Source organism: Stenella coeruleoalba, assembly GCF_951394435.1.
Source record: "Stenella coeruleoalba genome assembly, chromosome: 11".
In the NCBI taxonomy this organism is placed as follows: domain Eukaryota; kingdom Metazoa; phylum Chordata; class Mammalia; order Artiodactyla; family Delphinidae; genus Stenella; species Stenella coeruleoalba.
In genome coordinates this window covers 93,698,008-93,711,938 of record NC_137157.1, presented here as the reverse complement: position 1 = coordinate 93,711,938, position 13,931 = coordinate 93,698,008, and the positions used below count along the sequence as shown (strand labels likewise).

The 13,931-nt window shown below is 34.5% G+C and overlaps 1 protein-coding gene across 8 annotated transcripts in view; it reads right to left on the bottom strand.

Annotated features, from left to right (window-relative positions):
• LOC307193637 (NKG2-A/NKG2-B type II integral membrane protein-like) overlaps positions 1-13,931 on the bottom strand; it is a 58,546-nt gene that overhangs the window by 35,770 nt on the left and 8,845 nt on the right. For 4 of the 8 annotated variants that reach the window (XR_013830370.1, XM_079935909.1, XM_079935911.1 and 1 more), the window contains exons 5-12: positions 13,272-13,360; positions 7,426-7,499; positions 5,452-5,646; positions 4,962-5,060; positions 4,421-4,474; positions 3,744-3,895; positions 1,733-1,833; positions 1,295-1,411 (exon numbers count right to left, since the gene is read on the bottom strand). Coding sequence is in view for 4 of the 8 variants with exons in the window: in XM_079935909.1 (XP_079792035.1) it covers positions 1,295-1,411; positions 1,733-1,833; positions 3,744-3,895; positions 4,421-4,474; positions 4,962-5,060; positions 5,452-5,638 (710 nt within the window). In the remaining 4 variants the exon portion in view is untranslated. Of the gene's footprint in view, positions 1-1,290; positions 1,412-1,732; positions 1,834-3,743; positions 3,896-4,420; positions 4,475-4,961; positions 5,061-5,451; positions 5,647-7,425; positions 7,500-13,271; positions 13,361-13,931 lie in introns of all 8 variants that reach the window. The other 4 variants (XR_013830371.1, XR_013830373.1, XR_013830372.1 and 1 more) reach the window with 3 other exon arrangements.

Sequence of the window (13,931 nt, the reverse complement as noted above, 5' to 3'; positions counted from 1 at the left end):
TTGACCTAGATATAATATATGCATTGATTTTTTAAAAAAGGACAACACATGATCATTGTGATTTTACTTCAAAATGCAAGACTGGTTTAACATATGAAAGAAATAAAGGTAATTTACTTCATAATCATTATACAGAGAAAACGTTTATCATTCCAACTGATGGAAAAACAATACAAATGTAACGTCAATTGATTATAAAATTTGTTTGAAAAATGAGAATATTATGGAACTGTTTTCATATGAGAAACTTATGATGAAAAAAACCTTAAGATGAACCTCATATTGATGAAATACTGAAAGCTTTTCCTCGAAAATAGAAAAGGATACATATAGAACCTTTACTGTACCTTCTATTCGACATTGAAAATAAAATCCTAGCCTATAAAAATAAGTCAAGAAAAAAAATTGCATCTGGAAAGAAGAAATAAAGTGTGATTATTTACAAATGCAAGAGCTGTTATATAAAAATCCAGAAGACTATATATTTGAAATGACAGAATTAATACATAAAGTCAGAGAAATCATTGGCTATAAGACCAATATGTAAACCTCATTGTATTACTGTTTACAGCAGCAAAACTTACTAAAAATTTTCAAATAAGGATGTCATTTACAAAAGCATGAGAGTGAAATACCAATGTATCTTTAAGAACTCAATATAGAAAAATACAAAATATAATAGGGAGAATTTAAAGAAAACCTAATTCATAGAGAGATAAAGCATGATATTGACTGGAAGAGCCAATATTGTAAAGATGACTATCTTTACAAATTACTTTGAAGATTAAATACAATCCCAAACATAATTCCAGGATTTTTTTTAAAAACAGCTTTATTGAGGTGTAATTTACATGGCATAAAATGTATCCACTTAAAGTGTATAAATCAGTGATTTTTTTTCTTTAGTATATTCACAGAGTTTACAACCATCAACAGTAACAAACTCTAGACATTTTCATCGCCCCCAGAAGAAACATAGTAACCATCAGCAGTCATTTTCCAATCCTACCTCTGCTCAGCCCTTGGTAACCAACAATCCACTCTCTGCCTCTAGAATAGGTTTCCCTCTTCTTGATATTTCATATAAATGGACTCACACAACATGCGATCTTTTACAAAGGTTGAAGGCCATAAAAATAATGTAGAGTAAAAAAAGCCAGACACAAAAGTAACGATATCTATACTTTTTGGTGTGCATATTATATTTCAATATAATTCATTTTAAAATTTATACAATCATAATATTATTTCCATTTCATAAAAGTTAAAGTTACTCAACAGCATCCAAACTCACATTTTCTCAAGCTGATCCTTGCAATTATATGTATGGGGACGCTCACAACTGTCTGATTTAATGCCATCTGAATAGAGCAGAGCACAGTTATGTTCATCACGTGTTCGGTCTGTTATACTGTAATGGAAAAAAATGCACAATTCTGTTATATCATATGAGGACAACTCATGAAACAATAGCATTTTCCATGTCACTGTAATAAAAGATAGTTTGAAAATGGGTAATGATATTTTAATATAATTTTAGTAAGAGCTTGTTATTAGGGAAATGGGCTATTGAGGAGCCCATTCTTTAATAACTATATCAACATTTTATTAACTTTCAACATCCTCCTTCATCTTTCTATAATTCAACTAAAACAAATGTTTTAATATTATTCCTAAAATTTTTATTTTTAATCTTTTCCTCCTCCATACAGTATTATTTTTAAAAACTTACCGTAGTTTGTAAGTTGAACCATTTAGCCACATCCATGGATGATCACGGCCTTTACGAAAGACTGAAATCCATGACATAATTGATAGGGACATCAGGAATTTCTAGCCCAAAATAAAGAATTTTCACTTAAATAGTCGTCATGAAAGATTTTTATTAATTTTTCAAAGGCAAGTAGTGTGTTCTTTCATAGGATCCTTAGTTTTCTGAACAAAATGAGTGTTAAGAGTCTCATCTAACACTAAAAATATATTAAAGTTCAAAGTTTTAATACTGCCAAATACATTAACCAAGGTCAGTACTTTTGATGTAAAATTAACTCAAACAGTTATGCTTAGCAGTTTCACTGTTTTTCTTAGGTTAATAAGGAAAATTCTGATTCATGTAATTCAACTGTTACCCATGTTGTCAAAACTAACATAGCAAGGCTTTAAATAAGATTTTAGATTCTGTGACATCCATTTCTCAGGATACTGTGACCATATCAATGGATTTCTCCTCTATGTTTTTCAGAGTTTCGGTTTTAGAAGGAAATTAAGGGAATGAAATTGAGAAAATAAGTGACACGAAAGCCAAAGATTTGGTTTCCTGGGGCTCACACCGTTCTTTGACTAGATCAACCCCCCAATCACTCTGTTTCTGTGTTGCTAGAATCCAAGGGACCAGACAAGGAGTCAGAGACTCATTTCTCTCAGCTGCGCCCAGTTAAGTACAACTGTAAACACTGGAACTAATGAAAGACACAAGTCAAGGAGAACTCTGAAAGGTGGAAAGAGAAAGGCGAAATGGTTTGCGACCCTGGGGTTAAGGAACAACTATTAGGGGCATCTTATATCCACCACCCAACCGAAGAAAGTGACCTAGGCCTGCTGCTTCCCAACACCCAGCCTAGCCATTCCTCCTTGGTGTTGAGGGGAATCCTGTGGGCGACACCAGGTGAGCCTTACAAGGTGATCCAGCAGGACACCTGCTAACAAGAAGCAGCCAGAGTAAGGGCTTCTCCTCCCCCTCCACCGAGAGATACCAGAGTTGGGGGGTAGGGGTGGAGGTGGGACCAGCGAAGGGGATCCCATGACTAAAAGTACTGAACCCAGGAAGCCTCTTTATATCTGAGGGCATGAGACTCCATCTGTAACCAGAGACATTGGGTAGATTGGATTTTAAATGTTATATTTACATAATGAGCAGTGGAAATTTACAAACTACACATAAATGCAATAATATGGATGAATTGCAAAAATAGCATATGGGGGTGAGAGGAGACAGGAAGAAAAATGCATACTCTATGATTCCATGTATATGAAGTTCAAAAACAAGCAAAGAGGGGCTTCCCTGGTGGCGCAGTGGTTGAGAGTCCGCCTGCCGATGCAGGGGACACGGGTTCGTGCCCCGGTCCGGGAAGATCCCACATGCCACGGAGCGGCTGGGCCCGTGAGCCATGGCCGCTGAGCCTGCGCGTCCAGAGCCTGTGCTCCGCAATGGGAGAGGCCACAACAGTGAGAGGCCCGCGTACCACACACACACACACAAAAACAACAACCAAGCAAAGAGATTCTATAATATCAAAAGTCAGGACAGTGGGTATACACGGAGGGTGGAGAAGTGATGAGAGAATACAGAGGAGTGGGGCTGCTATGAAGTGGAAACTTCTATTCCACGATCTGATATGCAATTACATGGTTCTATACATTTTGTGATCACTATGCAAAATCATGATATGTTTATTTTCCTTTATATATTGTAAAATTAAATAGCACAGTTTATTTTAGAAAATAATAGCATTTGTAGAAACATGTTTTTTTTATGAAAAGCAAGAACTGGAAATTATCAAACGTGTATTAATGGTATAAAAATATAAATAGAATATCATAAAGTTGTATTCTGTTGTTTAATGGAACATTAATAGGCCTTAAACAAACTGCAAATATGTACAAAACCGCAAGTGAATCCTAGCAAATATAATATTGACTGAATCAAGCCTTTAACAAAGTGTTTGCAACATTTAGTATCTTACCATTTCTTCTTCATTATCTATATAAAGCAGAGTAGAGTTCTTAGCAGCACAGGCCATCACACTCTCATTCCATGTTTTTTTTTCCAAATGAATACAATAGCAATTGTTGGAATATGTAAAGCACTTTTTTGGACAATGACCAGAATGACATTCTGAAGAAAGATTGTGATTTATTATCTAAAAACAATTTGAATTAAAAAAAATGAAAACTAACTTACATATATGCATAGGTATAAATATATATGTGTGTATATATATAAAACACATCTATGCACCCTCAAGGCTGGTGCATATAAAACAAACCACACTCATACATTCACAGAGTGTCAGTCTCTCACCCCCCAATTTATGTCTCCGTATAAAGCAAACACACAGAAATAGCCACTCTTTACATGTCCTGAAAATCAAGAAATGAAACCTCTGTTTTAGAATAGCAAAATTATTTGTCTCTTATCATATTACAGAGGGAGGAAATTTGAGCCAGTGGCAACAGTGGGTATGGTGATCATATTGTTGCATAGGGAGAAACACTCTCCTATAATCATTATTTATGAATATTTGTTGCCATATTTTGTAATTTATGTTCAACCCCAAAATCTATTCTTATTTTCACTAGCCTAAGATAGAGACAAAATACAAACTGTATTTATATCAGAACTTTGAAAATCATTATGTACCTTTCTGGAGCCTTTTTATCGGAGAGGAGTTATTCTGCTCCCGTATTGCAGTACCTACAAAATTAATCATTATAAAAGTTAATATTGATCTAAATAAATCATAATGATTGTAGTTTCTGAGTTGAAATTTGGTTTATTGCTTAGGATCAGAATAATCTGGAATAAAATTGATTTTACCAAGAAAAATTAAGTAATGAAGATTTGGTTGAAAAAATATTTCAAAAGCCTAAAGGCTATAAGAGATCACCATCTCTTATAGTATTTGTTTTAACCAATCTCAAGAATTAATTTGTATTTCTCAGTAAGATCTTTCAATATCCTAAAGCATGCTTTTGAGTTATGAAATCAGAATATACATTTACATACTCTCTGTAATTATTGTGTTGTATACTTTTGACAAATTCAGAATAACCATTCCACATTTAGTCTAAATGCATACATTTTAATGAGATGCCCATTCCATAATATTATGAACTGTTTAGAGGCACTGACCATCATTAAAGTGTAAAGTTCCCTTACAATTTTTCAAAAATCTACTTACAGGGAGTAAAAACTATCATTGTTACCACACTGGACATCAAAACAAGGCAGATGATTCCCAGAACCCCAGCAATGAGCTTCTCTGGAGGTGATGGTAAATCTGCAGGGAAAGAAAAGGAAACACTGAGAAAAGAGTGATGGTGACAGTTGTTTAGAAAGTTTACAAACAAGAGAACCCACATAAACAGGGAGTTACATATATAAACTTGGACCCCAAGCCCATTTCTACCACTATAATCTTTCTCTCAGAATATACCTTTGCATTTTCAGCATATATAACGCTTCATGAGTTGTTGATCAAAGACTACAAATTACAGCAATGCCAGAATAAAAGTAGTCCTCCAGTTTCACATTAGAATCCCATCTCCAACTTCAAGTTCTGTTCCTCAAAATGAAAAATATGTGAACTTATCCCCTACTCCTTCTCCAACCTCTGTACTCCAACTGCATATCCTAGAACAGTTCCATCATGTGACTATTAAATGTTTTACCTTTGCAGTGGTAGTTCTTGTCATTCCCTCGAAGATTCTGATAAACATTTTGAAGATTTGATTCTGCATAGGTTATTTCCTGCTCAGTTATTGAAATGGAACTTTTAGTGCCCTTAGGTTTTATTTGCTGCCTCTTTGAGTTCTTGGCTACCTTCAGTTCTGCACAGGTTACTCCTTGGTTATTCATCTCTGCAGCTGAATTATGTCAGACAGTGCTCTAAGTGTACTTAGGAATGAATGGTGTATGTAAGATGAGATCCCTAGTACAGTAAAATGGGCGGGGTAGAGTCTAGTGCTCACTTCGCAGTAGAACAATCTTAAGGCCTGGTTCTAAATTCCTTAGAGCTTTAAACAAGTGTCTCATGGTAGAATACTTTTTTTTTTAAGTTATTCTACATTTGACAATATATTTTTGGTTGAAACAATGAAAAGCAATAAATTAGGGAGGAGTAAAGAAGTTCATGACTAATAATATCCTACTCAGATTCCACAGAAATATTTTAACACCATTATAATGCTTGTATTAAAATTAAAATGTTTTATTAGAAAAGAGAGATTCACCTATATTTATGATAATTTTGAAATCCAGTAATGGTTAAAGATAGAGTATTTTAAAGATGGGGAAAGTGTAATGCTGGCATGTACAACAATCTCCTACACTAAATTACATTATTTGGTGACTTACATTTACTTATGAAAAGTGTTACCAAATGGTCGTTATTTTGAATGGTTGAGGAGTTCTGAGAAGACATTAAGAATTGAGGAAATACTTCATGTATTGGAAAATGTTACATGATACACTAAACTTATATATAACCTAGACAATACTGAAAATAAAACAACAGAAAAAGACTAAAAAATACTTAGTTTGTAAAAGTAATCGATAATTGACTTAATGGCTAAGATATGAACCCACAAAATAATAAACAAATATAAGTAATTTATGGAAGAACACTGTTAATTCAAACTTCCAGAAAGATCCTATAGATGTCAAAGTTAGTAAAGGTCATTTTAGTTGTATAAGTGATGGTAATTACTTATAAAAATTACTTATAAAAAAGTCCAGATAACATAACTTAATAATTCAGTCAATGGATGCTGTAGTCAGAAAGACCTGGAAATAAATTATGGCTTTGAAACTTACAAGAGTGTGACTGTTAAAAAATTATTTAGTATCTAGTAACCTATCTTACTAATCTAAAATGGAATTAAGAATAGGTAATATCCAATGCATGTAACACTGAGCACTCAACCTGACACTTATAAGTTCTCAACAAGTATCAGTTTTAATTATTATTTTAGTCACAATTTCTATGCTACTATTTCTAATTCATATCAGTTAGACCCTGTTAAGTAATTTATTAAGCAGGAGTGTCTTTAATTAGCATGGTACATTTTTTTGCAGTGTTTGTTCAATTTTTTAAAAAATTCTTTCATTACTTACAATTAAGTTTAAATTAGCATTTAGGAAGCTACCTCATCCTGATTTTTGTTATAAAATCAGGCTGCTTTTATTGAGTCTAAGTACACGTATGAGGAATTATGTTTGGCTTTTGTTATGTAATGAATTCCTTTCCAAGAATCTATTTATAAAGGTTGAGCAAAATATATATTAACATACTATTACACAAAAAACCCACCTTCTACTGATTATAAAATCCCAAACTAATTGTTCCCTGCCATGATGTCTGTGGGTTTCACTTAATATTATATTGATTTATAAACCCAAATATGCAAGTGCATATGCAATTGACTAACTTCCTACAGACAATAAATTGAATACTTTGAGAAATCTTCCAACATATTTCATGTTTTATGGTTGCTTTTTACCCTGAATTATTTTAAAAAAACACCAATATTCTACTTTGATTTTGTTGTATATTAATTGTACCTCACTTGCATTACATTTAACATTTGTTATTTCCCACTAAGTGAGGTGGTCTAGTAGAGAGACAGGAGAGGAGGGACACATACCTTCTGTTGGCCAGAAAGTTGTGCATCCTTTAGTGGGGAGGTCAGGTTACTCTCATAAAAGAGGCCTGCTATAGCTGGGTAGAAAGAAGAAATTTAAAGAAGAATTTAAAAAATTAAAGGAAGAAATTTAAAAACATAAATCTAGGACAAGAATAAATGTCTGTGACCTCCACAGACTGCCCTGTGAAGGCTCAGAGTGAAACAAGAGTGGAAAAAGTTGATTTCTCATCAATGTGTCACTTCAGGTTTGAACAGGAAATTCTCACACATAGGGTATTTTTTTTTAAACTTTTTTTTTTTTTTTTTTTTTTTTTTTGTGGTACATGGGCCTCTCACTGCTGTGGCCTCTCCCGTTGCGGAGCACAGGCTCCAGATGCGCAGGCTCAGCGGCCATGGCTCACGGGCCCAGCCGCTCCGCGGCATGTGGGATCCTCCCGGATCCGGACACGAACCCGCGTCCCCTGCATCGGCAGGCGGACTCTCAACCACTGCACCACCAGGGAAGCCCTCACACATGGGCTATTTTGAAGACAGTTTACCTCATCACAAACCTCCAGAAACTAGGAGACTTTGGGCTCCAGTTGAAAGGACAAATGGACCTCTAAGTGTGTCATTTAGATTTTCCATTTTCAAATGTCTCTGAGAAATTGTTTTCACATTCTACAAGATCTGAGGAGATGGCGGCTTAGCCACCCTGCAGTTATCTTATTTCCATCTCAATCATGAACACTGCAACTTCAAATACCTCAAGTTTTACTTTTAAACTAGTTGCTAAATCTTGGCAGTACATACACTATTTCCTCATATCCATTATTATTTCATTTCTATTGTCATGGAAGAAATTCTAAAAGCCATAATCCCATTTTCAACAAGTATTTAAGGATATTTGTCACTAATTAGCCTGAGGAATTTCTACATTCTCAACCATACTCTACCTGGCACAAAGTCCATCATTTTCAAAATACCATCTCTATTTCTCTGCCCTAGTTCTTATGTTCCATTTTATTCTTATTAAACAAATAATTTAATCTGCAGATTTCCTCTGATAAAAATAAATGCCCCTTGAAAGGATAAAACACAAACAATAGTAAACTGTATCACCATGACATAGGTGGAAATATTAAATAACTACTCATTATATCATTCATGAATTCATCCTCCAATCATGACTAGTTGTCTATATTACACTAGGAATATATATATATATATATATATATATATATTTTTTTTTTTTTTGGTGGTACGCGGGCCTCTCGCTGTTGTGGCCTCTCCCGTTGTAGAGCACAGGCTCTGGACGCGCAGGCTCAGCGGCCATGGCTAACGAGCCTAGCCGCTCCGCAGCATGTGGGATCTTCCCAGACCGGGGCATGAACCCATGTCCCCTGCATCGGCAGGCGGACTCTCAACCACTGCACCACCAGGGAAGCCCTACACTAGGAATATTTGATGTAACGATATAAACCCAAGTCAAACTATGCAGTTCAAGAAAAGGTAATTTTTAAAAATATCACCTAACCAAACAATGGGAAGGGGAGGAAAAGAAGGCTTAAACCATAAGATAAATGGCACATGCAAATGAAAATGACAAGAAACTATGGGTAGCAATAATCATATCAGACAAAATAGACTTTAAAACAAAGTTCATAATGAAAGACAAAGGACACTATATAATGATAAAAGGATCAATACAAGAAAAGGATATTATGCTTGTTAACATGTATGCAGCCAATATACTTAGGAGACTCTAAATACATAAAACAAACACCACAGACATAAAGAGAGAAATTGATGGGAATAAAATAATAGTAGGAGTCTTTAATACCCCACTGACATCACTGGACAGATCTTCCAGACATAAAAAGCAATAAGGCAAAGGAGATCCTAAATGACACAATAGAACAGTTGAACTTAATTGATGTCTACAGGACGTTACATACAAAAAAACCATAATACACACTCTTTTTTAAGTGCACATGGAACATTCTCAAGGATAGGCCACATAGTAGGACACAAAACAAGCCTCAAGAAATGTAAGGGATAGAAATTATTTCAAACATCTTTTCTGACCACAACCATATGTAACTAGAAATCAACCACAGGAAAAAAATGAGAAAAAAAAATGATTACATGGAGACTAAACAACATGATACTAAAAACCAATGGGTCAGAATGAAATGAAAGAGAAAATCAGAAAATACCTGGAGAGAAATGACAATGAAAAGACAACTTTACAAAATCTATGGGACACAGCAAAAGCAGTTCTAAAAGGGAAGCTCACAGCAATACAGGCCTTTCTCAAGAAAGAAGAAAATCTCAAGTAAACAACCTAACCTACAACCTAAAAGAATTAGAAAAACAGGAACAAAAAAACCCAAAGTCAGCAGAAGGAAGGAAATAACACACATCAGAGAGGAAATAAATAAAATAGAGATAAAGAACAATAGAAAGATCAATAAAGCCAAGAACTGTTTCTCTGAAAAGATAAACAAAATTGACATACCTCTAGCCAGGCTCACCAAGAAGAAAAGAGAGAGGAGCCAAATAAAAAAAACAAAAAAAAAAAAAGAAAAAGGAGGAATAACAACTGATACCAGAGAAATACAAAAAATCATAAGAAAATACTATGAACACTTATGTCAACAAATTGGACAACCCAGAAGAAATGGACAAGTTTTTAAAAATGGACAACCTGCCAAAACTGAGTCAAGAAGAAAGAGAAAATTTGAACAGGATGATCACTAGAAGTGAAATACAATCTGTAATTTTTTAAAAAACTCCCTGTAAATAAAAGTCCAGGTCTCGGTGGCTTCACTGGGGAATTTTACCAAATATACAAAGAACTTATACCAATCCTTCTCAAAGTATTCCAAAAGACTGAAGAGGAGGGAACTCTCCCAAAGTCATTCTAGGAAGCCACCAACATCCTGATATCAAAATCAGACAAAGATATTACAAAAAAAAAGAAAAGTACAGGCCAATATCTTTGATGAATATGGATGCAAAAGTCCTCACAAAATATTAGTAAACTGAAGCAACAATACATAAAAAGGATCATATGCCGTGATCAAGTTAGATTCATTCCAGGGTTGCAAGAATGGTTCAACAAATACAAATCAATCAATGTGATATGTCACATAAACAAAAGAAAAGACAACAACCACTGATCATCTTGATAGATGCAGAAAAAGCATTTAATAAAATTCATGATAAAAAACTTTCACCAAAGTGGGTATGGAGGGACTATACCTCAACATAATAAAAGCAAACCCATAGTTAATATAATACTCAACAATGAAAAACTGAAAGCCTTCCAGCTAAAATCTGAAAGAAGATAAGGATGCCCATTCTCACCAGTTCTGTTCAACATAGTATCAGAAGTCCTAGCCATAGCAATCAGACAAGAAACATAAATAAAAGGTATCCAAATTGGAAGGGAAGAGGCAAAATTGTCACTATATGCAGATGACATGATACTATGTATGTAGAAAACCCTAATGACTCCAACACAAAAACCACTAGAACTAATAAACAAATTCAGCAAAGTAGCAAGATACAAAATTAATACACAGAAGTCTGTTGCATTTCTTTGCACTAACAATAAAATATCAGAAAGAATGTAAAAAAAAAAATCCTGTTTAAAATTGCATCCAAAAAAAATCCTGTTTAAAATCGCATCCAAAAAAAAAACCTAGAAATAAACCTAACCAAGGAGGTGAAAGACCTATACACTGAGAACAATAAAACATTGGTAAAGGAAACTGAAGATTATTCAAAGAAATAGAAAGATATTTCATGCTCTTGAATTGGAGGAATTAATACTGTTAAAAGGGTCATACTACCCAAAGCAATCTACAGACTTAATGCAATCCCTATCAAATTACCCATGACATTTTCCACAAAACTGTAACAAATAATCCTAAAATTCATATGGAACCAGAAGAGACCCAGAACTGCCAAAATAATCCTGAGGAAAAATAACAAATCTGGAGGCAGAACCTTCTCAGACTTCAGACAATACTACGAAGCTACAGTAATCAAAACAGTGTGATATTGGCACAAAAATAGTCATATGGATGAATGGAACAGAATAGAGAGCCCAGAAATAAACCCACACACCTATGGTCAATTAATCTTTGACAAAGGGGGCAAGAATATACAATGGAGCAAAGACAGTCTCTTCAGCGAGTGGTATTGGGAAAGCTGGACAACCAGCTTAAAACACTCCCTCACACTATACACAAAAATAAACTCAAAATGGTTTAAAAACTTAAATATAAGACATGACACCATAAAACTCCTAGGAGAGAACAAAGGCAAAACATTCTTTGACATAAATCATAGCAATATTTACTTAGGTCAGTCTCCCAAGGCAAAAGAAATAAAAGTAAAAATAAACAAATGGGACCTAATGAAACTTCAAAGCTTTTGCACAGCAAAGGAAACCATAAACAAGACGAAAAGACAACCCTCAGAATGGGACAACATAGTTGCAAACAAAGCAACGGAGAAAGGAGTAATCTCCAAAACATACAAACAGCTCATGCAGCTCAATATCAAAAAAACCCAAACAACCCAATCAAAAAATGGGTGGAAGACCTGAACAGACATTTCTCAAAGAAGACAAACAGATGGCCAACAAACACATGAAAAGATGCTCAACATCACTAATTATTAGAGAAATGCAAATCAAAACTACAGTGAGGTATCACCTCACACCTGTCAGAATGGCCATCATCAAAAAGTCTATAAATAACAAATGCTGGAGAGGGTGTGGAGAAAAGGGAACTCTCCTACACTACTGGTGGGAATGTAAATTGATGTAGCCACTATGGAGAATAGTATGGACGTTCTTAAAAAAACTAAAAATAGAGTTACCATATGATTTAGCAATCTCACCCCTGGGCATATATCCAGAGAAAAACATTATTCGAAAAGACATATGAACCCAATGTTCATAGCAGCACTATTACAATAGCCAAGGCATGGAAGCAATCTAAGTGTTCATCAACAGATGAATGCATAAAGAAGATGTGGCACGTATATACAATGGAATATTACTCAGCCATAAAAAGAAACGAAATTGAGTTATTTGTAGTGAGGTGGATGGACCTAGAGTCTGTCATACAGAGTGAAGTAAGTCAGAAAGAGAAAAACAAATACCGTATGCTAACACATATATATGGAATCTAAAAATTAAAAAAAAGGTCATGAAAAACCTAGGGGTAGGACGGGAATAAAGACGCAGACCTACTACAGAATGGACTTGAGGACACGGGGAGGGGGTAGGGTAAGCTGGGACGAAGTGAGAGAGTAGCACTGACATATATACACTACCAAATGTAAAATAGATAGCTAGTGGGAAGCAGCCGCATAGCACAAGGAGATCAGCTCGGTGCTTTGTGACCACCTAGAGGGGTGGGATAGGGAGGGTGGGAGGGAGGGAGACACAAGAGGGAAGAGATATGGGGATATATGTATATGTATAGCTGATTCACTTTGTTATAAAGCAGAAACTAACACACCATTGTAAAGCAATTATACTTCCATAAAGATGTTAAAACAAACAGTTTGCTAACTTTATTTAATAAATTAATATTAATATGAGCTCTCATAGGGAGAACACTCACTCCCAAAGAATTTGTGGGTGGTGAATTTTCCTCACTTCTAATGCATTTAAAAGTTGAAAATTTAACTAAAGTATTGTGAGTGCAGTAAAAAAAAAAAAAAAACTTTAACAATAATTTGTAAAATTTTATAAAGGCAACAGAATATTTTGTACTTCTTTAATTAATTAGGATTCAATCACAACATGTATTAGGAAAACAGCTGCTATATATTAAACTCACAGACGTAAGTTTTCCCAGATGAACAGTTACAAGCATAAACATAATTTCCTTCAATATGTGGACAACCATGGTTCTCCATTTCCAAGAATCTGTAAAAAAAAATTGTAAAGCAAGGTGTGATATCCGCAAATGCCAATTTTATCTCAAGCTTAAAATCAGAAAGGACAAACAAAATGAGAAACAATAAAGGAACAAACTAATCAAAACAAGAATTAAACCCTGAAGATTGACAGTCTTTAATTACAAAATATTAAGCTTAACACAAAATACCGAACAGTATCTAATCCTATCCTGTTTATTTAAGTAGAATTATAAGCCAATATGATAGAAGTTTATGGATTTATCAGCTTGCCTAAAACTATGCATAAGTTTCTCCTAAGAGTCCAGTAAAGTTAAAAAAGTAAAGGCCCTAAAGGTGATATTATTTAGAAAGAACTGGAAATTTTCCCCCAATTAAATCCCACAGACTGATCCTCAAAAACCGTAATGATTTCCTTTTTCTTGGTTGCTCTTTCTGTGCCCTACACACGTAACGCACACACACATACATGCACATACACACGAATTGTCATATACTCTCAGAAAAGTTCAGTTATCAAAACACTATACACTCAGGCTTTCAGTTACTGTGACGCCATCTTCCCTTAACCAGGATTTATT